At 41.4% G+C, this 12,277-nt stretch overlaps 1 protein-coding gene across 6 annotated transcripts in view; it reads left to right on the top strand.

Annotated features, from left to right (window-relative positions):
* The window catches only part of LOC311142217 (phosphatidylinositol-binding clathrin assembly protein-like), a 71,598-nt gene that overhangs the window by 16,383 nt on the left and 42,938 nt on the right, over positions 1-12,277 (top strand). For all 6 annotated transcript variants that reach the window (XM_084177822.1, XM_084177821.1, XM_084177823.1 and 3 more), the window contains exon 2: positions 6,409-6,551. In XM_084177822.1, the coding sequence (XP_084033948.1) occupies positions 6,409-6,551 (143 nt within the window). The remainder of the gene's footprint in view (positions 1-6,408; positions 6,552-12,277) is intronic.

Raw genomic sequence — 12,277 nt, forward strand, 5'->3', positions numbered from 1 at the left:
TGTGGGAATCGAACCCACATCTCTGGCGTTGCAAGTGCAAACTGAGCTACACCAATTGAGCCACCCAACATGACCTATGTACAAGCCCTTGGCCTTGACCCTTACAATTGGAATAAATGTGCGTAGACTCGATGACCGACATCTGAGAAAATGATGGTGGAAAAAATATCACATTTTCAGCGGGAAGTCCACGTCAACAACTGCATGAATCACATGTATTAATGGTAACGTGTATTATTATTATTCTTTATAAATTGATTACAAATAAATTATACACGGTAGCTTATGAAAGTGACCTAGCCTTTATTTTATAGGATGGTTTAGTAATCATTCTCCCTTTCTTTCCAATGTGTGATTGTCACTTGACATGTGGCTACAGCTGCTGACGCAAGCTTTCTTTTGCTGACATTGGCAATGCAGTCTTTCTCCTCAAAATAACCTGGTTGTTAATCACTGGAATCCTTTCCACACAACCATCCCAAACCAAAAAGTATTCAGAATCCAGCTTTGTCTGATTCCCACCAGCTAGCTCTTAGCACTCACTTCCTTTTCATGCTTTGGATTCGAGTCCTTTGCAATTTCAACTGACATCAGACAGGTTATTTAATCTTTGTTGGGTAACAAAAATAAAGGACAAATGACCAACCATGTTATTTTAGATAGAGAGACTGCTCTCACAAAGAGACCGTATATCTCTGTTGCATAAGATTTGTGATTTGTTATGAAGGCCTATGTGATTGCTTACTGTACACATAGAAAATCTCTGAATTCAGCGTGACAGCATGGAAGTTTAACAGAATCTGACTGGCTGCCGGGAATACATGGGTCAGATGAAAGAACATGCAAATTGGGCTTGGTTTTCTTTATGGCGTGAAACTGCAAGTTAAGGTAAGCTAATGTTCTGGACTGGGCTCCGCCTGGCTCTCCTTTTGAGCCAAGATGTCAGGCACTCTGCCCAATTCAACCTGTTTATGAATCACACAATTTCTGTCAAGCTATATTTTGTCCACTTCCCCTGCTGCGATGACGGCAACTTTGTATCCAGATGTCATTAAGCCGAGCAACGAGAGATGACGGTGTGCAGTTATTCAATACTCCATTTCCATCTGTATCTGTCTACCACAAGGTTTTTATTTATTTTTATTTTATTTCACCTTTATTTAACCAGGTAAGCCAGTTGAGAACAAGTTCTCATTTACAACTGCGACCTGGCCAAGATAAAGCAAAGCAGTGCAATAAAAACAACACAGAGTTACATATGGGGTAAAAAACATAAAGTCAAAAATACAACAGAAAATATATATACAGTGTGCAAATGTAGCAAGTTATGGAGGTAAGGCAATAAATAGGCTATAGTGCAAAATAATTACAATAGTATTAACACTGGAATGCTAGATGTGCAAGAGATTATGTGCAAATAGAGATACTGGGGTGCAAAAGAGCAAAATAAATAACAATATAGGGATGAGGTAGTTGGGTGGGCTAATTTCAGATGGGCTGTGTACAGGTGCAGTGATCGGTAAGGTGCTCTGACAACTGATGCTTAAAGTTAGTGAGAGAGATAAGAGTCTCCAGCTTCAGAGATTTTTGCAATTTGTTCCAGTCATTGGCAGCAGAGAACTGGAAGGAATGGCGGCCAAAGGAGGTGTTGGCTTTGGGAATGACCAGTGAGATATACCTGCTGGAGCGCAGACTACGGGTGGGTGCTGCTATGGTGACCAATGAGCTAAGATAATGCGGGGATTTGCCTAGCAGTGATTTATAGATGGCCTGGAGCCAGTGGGTTTGACGACGAACATGTAGTGAGGACCAGCCAACAAGAGCGTACAGGTCACAGTGGTGGGTAGTGTATGGGGCTTTGGAGACAAAACGGATGGCACTGTGATAGACTACATCCAATTTGCTGAGTAGAGTGTTGGAGGCTATTTTGTAAATGACATCGCCGAAGTCAAGGATCGGTAGGATAGTCAGTTTTACGAGGGCATGTTTGGCAGCATGAGTGAAGGAGGCTTTGTTGCGAAATAGGAAGCCGATTCTAGATTTAACTTTGGATTGGAGATTCTTTATGTGAGTCTGGAAGGAGAGTTTACAGTCTAACCAGACACCTAGGTATTTGTAGTTGTCCACATACTCTATACTCAGACCCGTCGAGAGTGGTGATTCTAGTCGGGTGGGCGGGTGCCAGCAGCGTTCGATTGAAAAGCATGCATTTAGTTTTACAAGTGTTTAAGAGCAGTTGGAGGCTACTGAAGGAGTGTTGTATGGCATTGAAGCTCGTTTGGAGGTTTATTAACAGTGTCCAATGAAGGGCCAGATGTATACAAAATGGTGTCGTCTGCGTAGAGGTGGATCTGAGAGTCACCAGCAGCAAGAGCGACATCATTGATATACACGGAGAAAAGTGTCGGCCCAAGAATTGAACCCTGTGGCACCCCCATAGAGACTGCCATAGGTCCAGACAACAGGCCCTCCGATTTGACACACTGAACTCTATCTGAGAAGTAGTTGGTGAACCAGGCGAGGCAGTCATTTGAGAAACCAAGGCTATTTAGTCTGCCAATAAGAATGCGGTGGTTGACAGAGTCGAAAGCCTTGGCCAGGTCGATGAAGACGGCTGCACAGTACTGTCTATTATCAATCGCGGTTATAATATCGTTTAGGACCTTGAGCGTGGCTGAAGTGCACGGTGCTATGCTCAGGTTGACAAATGTCTTATGCATTCTACCTTTTTCATGGATTTTTAACTCTTTCAATACTTCCTGTGAGTAGATGATCAGTTTCTTCTCTGCTACCCTTGGGGATGTGCCAGTCAGACATAGCAGGATTTACTGAAGGTTTACCCTAGTGAATTGTTTTTATTACATTATCTAGGGATAAATTATTCTTATGAAGAGAGGTGTGATATGCATTCGACCACATTCAGTATCCCTTTATTTTAGACAATACCTCTAGGTCTAGGTGTTTGATCACAGACCTGTTATCTTTAGGCTTCTATAGCGGTATATATGACTGCTATTTGCCTGTATAAGGTGCTTGTGGAGCCGGGATTCATTTAATTTTAAAATCCTCTCATGAAGTGAAAAGCATCCTGCTGAGTCAATACCGTTTTTGCTTTCAAACTGAAATTAAAGGAGGATTACGAGTAGAACTAAATGTACAATCCCACCCTTTTCAGAAGCCACAGCGAGCAGGTAACATTGTTTCATTTTCAGAAATGTGCCTAGTCTTCGATATAAATATAAGGAAAAAGGTATAGGTCAACAAACATGGCAGCACTTTAGGTAACAGTGAAATGCAGGCTAGTTATTACTCACTACTTTGTGAGATGTATAAATTCCACATTTTAGGTTGATCTGTTGAAAATAATTTGTTTCTACAACAAAGAATTTCACTAAAATATTTATTGAAGTTATTTGCCAAGCAACCATTTTGGCAAGTGATTGTTTTAAATATTGTATCGCATGAACAGCTCCCTACAGTTATTTGACGTCACATGGGTTGCTTGAAAAATAAGAGTACAGTGTATCTATATGAGGGTCTCGAAATGGGTTTTAAACATTAAGAAGGATGGTGCTTGTATAATAAGCCTTTTGCACTTACAATGCACCTAGAGAGAGTACGTGTGTAAACTCTTGTATACCACTTTTGATTGAATAAACCCCCAAGCTGTGAAGGTTGGCTTCTTCTGTGTCCTCGCTGACAACTATCTCAGCTCAACTCTACTCGAGTGCTTGTGTTACAAATGGTGTCATCAGATTATAATGGTGCTTTCAGGGAACTTTGGGGGGGGACAAGGTCAAATCATGACGTCAGTGATCTTCATGTCAGAAAGTCGGAGCGCTAGACAGAGGTCAGAGTTCCTGACTGGAATTCCGAGTTGGATGACCGTTTAAAAATATTTGTCCCAGTCGGAGCTCGTTTTTTTTTCTCCAGAGTTCCCAGTTGTCTTGAACGCACTGAAGTCGGAGATTTCCGAGTTCCCAGTTTTGAACGCTGCATGTGTGTCAAAGTCCAACGCCCTGTTAAAGGGAGAAGACTCCAAACAGGTTTTAACACCATTTTGTTCTTATGCATCACTTTGATGGGACTTGTTGATGCATGTGTCCCTCCCTGCATCACCACCAGTCATTTCTGTCAGACCTGAAAGGCCTTTTGTTATCACATGGGCGTCCTTTTGTACCGACTGCAGAAGCTATTCTGACATCCAAAGGTGCTCTGTAGACCACCCAGGTCACACAAACGGGCAACGGCAACAGTCAGCGCTTCAGAGGAACAATTGAATCATGATTACACATTTGTACGTTAAATCCCAGTGTGCTGTCAACTGTTGAAAAATACTTTTAAATCTATTTCAATGTTTGATCAGCTATCTACTGTGTTGTCATAGGATTTCACCTTGTTGCTACCAATCATGTACCGTACTAGCAGCAGATCACAGCCACCCGAGCCACGGCCTGTTCACCCCGCTGCCATCTAGGAGGAGGAGTCAGTATAGGTGTATCAAAGCTGGGACCAAGAGACTGATTTAACAGTCTGATGGCCTGGAGATAGAAGCTGTTTAACAGTCACCACTAGCCTTAGCCACTGTTCAAGCCGGCTACCACCCGGTACTCTACCCTGCACCTTAGAGAGGTGCCCCGCTGCCCTATGTACATAGTCATTGAACACTGGTCAATTAATTTTATTTTTTACATACAGTACTGTTTTACCCACTTTAAATGTATATACTGTATTCTAGTCATGACTCATCCTATAACTACTGCTGTACACACCTTTTCTATTCATATACTGCCCATGCTGTCTATGCACACCATTATATACACTGAGTATACCAAACATTAACAACACCGTCCCCCCCCCCCTTTTGCCCTCAATTTGTGGACTCTACAAGGTGTCGAAAGCGTTCCAGAGGGATGCTGGCCCATGTTGACTCCAATGCTTCCCACAGTTGTCAAGTTGGCTGGATGTCCTTTGGGTGGTGGACCATTCTTGATACACACTGGAAACTGTTGAGCGTGAAAAACCCAGCCGTGTTGCAGTTCTTGAGACAAACTGGTGCACCTGGCACCTATTACCATACCCTGTTCAAAGGCACTTAAATATTTTGTCTTGCCCATTCACCCTCTGAATGGCACACATACACAATCCATGTCTCAGTTGTCTCAAGGCTTATCCTTCTTTAACCGGTCTCCTCCCCTTCATCTATACTGATTTGAAGTGGATTTAACAGGTGACATCAATAAGGGATCATTGCTTTCACCTGGATTCACCTGGTCAGTCTGTCATGGAAAGAGCAGGTGTTCTTAATGTTTTGTACACTGTGTGGTCTGTGTGTGGATTCTGTACTGTCATTGCTCGATCTGATATTTATTTATTTATTTTTGGATTGTGTATTGCTAGGTATTATTACTGCACTATTGGAGTTAGAAACAAGCATTTCGCTGCATCTGCAAATCTGTGTACGCGACCAATAAACTTTGATTTGTCCTCTTGAGGTTTCAGTGATTGACCATTTTCAGTTTGTGTGAGCGAGGGAGAGAGAGAGAGAGAGAGAGAGAGAGAGAGAGAGAGAGAGAGAGAGAGAGAGAGAGAGAGAGAGAGAGAGAGAGAGAGAGAGAGAGAGAGAGAGAGAGAGAGAGAGAGAGAGATCTGTGTGAGCGAGGGGGGGAGAGAGATCTGTGTGAGCGAGGGGGGGAGAGATCTGTGTGAGCGAGGGGGGGAGAGAGAGATCTGTGTGAGCGAGGGGGGGGAGAGAGAGATCTGTGTGAGCGAGGGGGAGAGAGAGAGATCTGTGTGAGCGAGGGGGAGAGAGAGAGAGAGAGAGAGATCTGTGTGAGCGAGGGAGAGGGAGAGATCTGTGTGAGCGAGGGAGAGGGAGAGATCTGTGTGAGCGAGGGAGAGAGAGAGAGAGATCTGTGTGTGTAAGGCCTGTATTTGAGGGTGTATGGATGGCCTTGTGAGATCTGGCACGAGAGCACATTCTCATGGCACTGATGGAAAGGTGCCAGAAGGCATCGGCTTTCACTACAGGCCAGATGGCATGGGAGCCCTGCCAAAGGTAAAATAATGCCCAGGATGCATGTGCTATCCTCAGACAGACGTTTGTGACCACTGCCTGAATATATATATATATAACACTGGGTGCAACCTATCCTGGGCTGTGCCAAGCAGCACCACAAGGACTTTGTGCTCTCAGTCAAACATGGTCGGTCAAAGTGACGAAAGCCTGTACCAGGAAGTTTTGTCATTAGCTCACAACAGCTTGATTTTGTGGAACTGGTTGTTCAAAACTGCATTTGCCTACGCTCTCGATAGGCTGTCTCTGTCTCACTCACACATTAAATCACTTGCAATAATATGCCTATAGGACCCTACATTAACCACCATTTCTCCCACTCTCTCCCCCAGACTTGATCCACTGCACCAATGAGATGAACGTGAACATCCCCCAGCTGGCAGACACATTGTTTGAAAGGACTGCCAACACCAGCTGGGTGGTAGTCTTCAAGTCTCTCACCGCCACACACCACCTCATGGTCTACGGCAACGAGGTGAGCAAAACCTGTCTGAAACTCCATGGAGTAGGGTGAAGCTGCCCCTAGATGCTGACCTTGGGTCAGTTGTGCATTTTCCCCACTCATGGTGAAGGTTAGGATTGGGGGAGAGAGCTGATCCTAGATCTGTACCTGGGGAAACTTCACCCCGGAGCTCTGCAACTCCACACTCCCAGCAGAGCCATATACTGTACAGTATAATAGATCTGACTCCCAGGTGATCAGAGAGGCATATCATGCAAAATTCCAAATCAACCCCTAGCCCTCCCATCATAATGGTACCAATGGCAGCCCAATTCTGATCTGTTGCCACATATAGTCCCAGTCGGTATTAGATAGATAGAACGTAGTGGCCCTGCCCTCCTGTGGTGAAACAACCTGTGGTTACCTAGGTTTTCCCATTGGCTCACAGCAAAAACGTCACCTTTTTCAAATTCAATTTTCTTGTTGTGTGCTTGTTTTAGTCAATTACGAAATAAGAAAAGTACATGTCTAAAAATTACTTTTCAACATTTTCTGCTCCCGAACATTCTCACTACTTAGTAAACCATAAAATTGTAGGGCTTCCCTCATGCCCCTTTTCAGCCACGTGTGTGCTAGCTAGCCAAGACCAACAACATAAACAAACGGACTATATAGCTACAATTTAGTGAGTGCAGTTACAAACGGACTGTACTAATCAAGTTAAATGTCTTACCTGTGATTAAATGTTTTCCACACACATAGCTACGTGGAGCCTACATGGACACCGGGTACCCACATTTCCCACTCTCCCATGCCGAATAGCCTGGAGTCACAGGTCGCTTCTCGCAGGCACTATTTCCCTACACGGGAGCATTGCGAACTGTAGGTTGGGATATTTGACCTGGTTACATGTACAGTGAGGGGAAAAAAGTATTTGATCCCCTGCTGATTTTGTATGTTTGCCCACTAACAAAGACATGTTCAGTCTATAATTTTAATGGTAGGTTTATTTGAACAGTGAGAGACAGAATAACAACAAAAAAATCCAGAAAAACGTATGTCAAAAATGTTATAAATTGATTTGCATTTTAATGTGGGAAATAAGTATTTGACCCCTCTGCAAAACATGACTTAGTACTTGGTGGCAAAACCCTTGTTGGCAATCACAGAGGTCAGATGTTTCTTGTAGTTGGCCACCAGGTTTACAAACATCTCAGGAGGGATTTTGTTCCACTCCTCTTTGCAGATCTTCTCCAAGTCATTAAGGTTTCGAGGCTGGCGTTTGGCAACTCGAACCTTCAGCTCCCTCCACAGATTTTCTATGGGATTAAGGTCTGGAGACTGGCTAGGCCACTCCAGGACCTTAATGTGCTTCTTCTTGAGCCACTCCTTTGTTGCCTTGGCCGTGTGTTTTGGGTCATTGTCATGCTGGAATACCCATCCACGACCCATTTTCAATGCCCTGGCTGAGGGAAGTAGTTTCTCACCCAAGATTTGACGGTACATGGCCCCGTCCATCGTCCATTTGATGCGGTGAAGTTGTCCTCTCCCCTTAGCAGAAAAACACCCCCAAAGCATAATGTTTCCACCTCCCATGTTTGACGGTGGGGATGGTGTTCTTGGGGTCATAGGCAGCATTCCTCCTCCTCCCAACACGGCGAGTTGAGTTGATGCCAAAGAGCTCGATTTTCGTCTCATCTGACCACAACACTTTCACCCAGTTCTCCTCTGAATCATTCAGATGTTCATTTGCAAACTTCAAACGGGCCTGCATATGTGCTTTCTTGAGCAGGGGGACCTTGCGGCGCTGCAGGATTTCAGTCCTTCACGGCGTAGTGTGTTACCAATTGTTTTCTTGGTGACTATGGTCCCAGCTGCCTTGAGATCGTTGACAAGATCCTCCTGTGTAGTTCTGGGCTGATTCCTCACCGTTCTCATGATCATTGCAACTCCACGAGGTGAGATCTTGCATGGAGCTAGGCCGAGGGAGATTGACAGTTCTTTTGTGTTTCTTCCATTTGCTAATAATCGCACCAACTGTTGTCACCTTCTCACCAAACTGCTTGGCGACGGTCTTGCAGCCCATTCCAGCCTTGTGTAGGTCTACAATCTTGTCCCTGACATCCTTGGAGAGCTCTTTGGTCTTGGCCATGGTGGAGAGTTTGGAATCTGATTGATTTGCTTCTGTGGACAGGTGTCTTTTATACAGGTAACAAGCAGAGATTAGGAGCACACTCTTAAAGGGAGTGCTCCTAATCTCAGCTTGTTACCTGTATAAAAGACACCTGGGAGCCAGAAATCTTTCTGATTGAGAGGGGGTCAAATACTTATTTCCCTTATTAAAATGCAAATCAATTTATAACATTTTTTGACATGCGTTTTTCTGGATTTTTTTGTTGTTATTCTGTCTCTCACTGTTCAAATAAACCTACCATTAAAATTATAGACTGATCATTTCTTTGTCAGTGGGCAAACGTACAAAATCAGCAGGGGATCAAATACTTTTTTCCCCCTCACTGTACATTGAACACAGTAGCTTATCAGCATGTTTTGTTATTTCTGTATAACAAAAAATTGACGAAGTTGGCTCTTTTATAGTGGGGGTCAATAGGATATAAATTTGTTTTCACCAATTTGTGGGTGTGGTCGATGGGAATTCCTTTATTATTATTATGTGAATATCGACTCGTGTTATTGGTCTTTTCACCAATTGAATCAGATCTTTTGCCATTAATTGGGCAAAGAATCTGAATTGGGCAGCCTGTGTGTAAACACGGTGTCGTGACGTGACTTACTTTAATATATGACTGTTATTTATCGAATCACCTAACTATGTTTAATTGTTACTTGACTAAATGAATCATGTAACAATTAACTCTTTAGGAATATGGGGCACCACGGAAGAAGTTGTTTAACGAGTTACCATCTCCAGAATTAAACTCTAGAAGATATATGTTATATATCGATAAGTCACTTATTAAATAATTACCTCTTATCAGTCTCATTCTGAACGTTGCATAATCCTTGAACCTGCAAGAACCCTAACCTTATTGATAAATCAGCAATACACAAATTGGCTTAATTATTTATTTAATAACTATCTCATTATGGTATGTGGTGAAATAAGTATAGCCAGTTATAATTGTAATGGCTTAGCAGATAATAACAAAAGAACAACAATATTTACATGGCTCAAAGAAGGAATATAATATATATTGTTTACAGGAAACTCATTCAACAATTCTAGATGAAGTTGTGTGGAAAAAGGAATGGGGGGGCGAAATATACTTCTCCCATGGGCAAAGAAACTCAAAAGGGGTGATGATATTAACAGTAATTTCCGAATCTGCAAATTGTCCAAACAGATCCGCAAGGTAGGTGGATTATTTTTAAATATGTTATTGGACCATAAACAGATATGGCTCATTAACCTTTACGGACCAAATAATGATGATCCACACTTTTTTGACAATGTATATAATAAATTATCAACCCTGCAAGCAATACAAGACTCTATTATTATGGTGGGAGATTCTAATACTGTTTTAAATAGCTCAATGGACCGTAAAGGAAATCACACTACAAACTATCACCCTCATGCTCTTAAGGAAATCGTGAATGTCATGGATACATTAGAACTATAGATGTATGGAGGCTTAAATATCCTGATCTAGTGAGATATCTACATGGCGGAGACTCAATCAAGCTAGTCGTCTTGACTTCTTTCTTATGTCATTCTCGTTGGCACCAAAAGTTAGTGTTGATAGGGGACAAAATGTGGTCGGACCATCATAATTTGCATATACATTACTCTTACTGAATTTCCACGTGGGCGAGGATATTGGAAATGTAATCAAAGCCTATTGGATAATAACTTGTTTTTAACTAGGACAGAGGAATTTATAACTGATTTTTTCAGACAAAACATAGGTACAGCAAATCCCCTTATTGTATGGGACGCTTTTAAATGTGCCTTTTTAGAGGCCATGCAATTCAGTACTCATCTCGAAAACAAAAGCAATTTAGGTCAAAAGAGTCCACACTAACAAAGGAAATAGAAGGTCTAACAAAACAGATAGATAGCAATAAAAACTGTAACATAGAGGCTCAGAATAAATTAGAGGAAAAACAAAAAGAAATGGAGAAACTTATTCAAGAAAGATCAAGTGTAATATATTATAAAAATAACGCAAACTGGATGGAATATGGGGAAAAATGCACCAAATTCTTTTTTAATCTTCAACATAGAAAGGCTATCAAAAATAATTTACAAATGACAGTCACCCATGATTCACCAAATTATATTTTGAAGGAGGAAGCAAAGTACTTTAAGCATATGTTTTCATTTCAGTCGCCTCCATCTCCTCTAACTGAAGCTTTTCTATTGATAATGTAAAATTAACAGCCATACAGAAAGACACTCATGTGAAGGTGAAATTACAGAGGAGGAACTTCTGGATGCAATTAAGACTTTGTCCTGGAAAACTCCAGGGTTGGATGGCATACCAGTCGAGGTATACCAAACCTTTTTTGATATACTCAGGACCGTTATTAGCATGTTTTAACCACTCCTATGTAAATGGTAGATTATCAGACACTCAAGAAGGTCTGATTTCATTATTACTGAAACAAGATACAAGTGGATAATATAATTGGAGGCCCCTTACACTTCAGTGTTGTGATGCAAAAATTCTAGCAAAATGTATAGCGCATAGAATTAAAGGTATTGTCGGACATTATTCATTCTAATCAGACAGGTTTTTTACATGGACGATACATTGGAGATAATATAAGGCAAGTACTGGAAACAATAGAACACTATGAAAAATATGGGAAACCAGGCCTGCTATTCATAGCAGACTTTGAAAAGGCATTTGATAAAGTACGACTGTGGTTTATATATAAATGCCTGGAGCATTTCAATTTTGGAGAATCTCTTTATAAAATGGGGAAAAATCATTTATAGTAAGCCTAGGTGTAAAATAGTAAATAATGGCACTTTCTCCAAATGTTTTCAACTGTCAAGAGGAGTGAAACAAGGTTGTCCACTATCAGCATATCTATGTATTATGGCCATCGAGATGTTAGCTATTAAAATCAGATCCAACAATAATATCAAGGGATTAGAAATCCAGGGCTTAAAAACAAAGGTGTCATTGTACGCTGATGATTAATGTGTTTAAATCCACAACTTGAATCCCTCCACAGCCTCATAGAGGATCTAGATACATTTTCTAACCCCTCTGGATTACAACCAAATTATGATTAAATGTACTATATTACGTAATGGATCACTATAAAATAAAAAATGTACAGTACCATGTAGTTTACCAATTAAATGGTCTGATGGTGATGTGGATATACTCGGAATACATATCCCAAATGAAATAAATAATCTCACTCCAATAAATTTTAATAGAACGTTAGCAAAGATCTTGCTACCATGGAAAGGTAAATACCTGTCAATTTGTGGAAAAATCACCCTGATTAACTCTTTAGTATTATCCCAGTTTACCTATTTGCTTATGGTCTTGCCATGCCTAGCGAACAGTTTTGATATTCAATTTTATTTGGAACGGCAAGCCAGACAAAATTGAATGGGGCTATTTATTTAATGAATATGGAGGACAGAAATGATTAAATATTAAAGCATTAGACCTATCACTAAAAGCTTCAGTCATACAAAAGTTATACTTAAATCCGAACTGGTTCTCTAGCAAATTAGTAAGATTCTCACCCAATGTTCAAGAATGGCCTTT

Source organism: Coregonus lavaretus (genome assembly GCF_964263955.1).
Source record: "Coregonus lavaretus genome assembly, chromosome: 15".
Taxonomy (NCBI): domain Eukaryota; kingdom Metazoa; phylum Chordata; class Actinopteri; order Salmoniformes; family Salmonidae; genus Coregonus; species Coregonus lavaretus.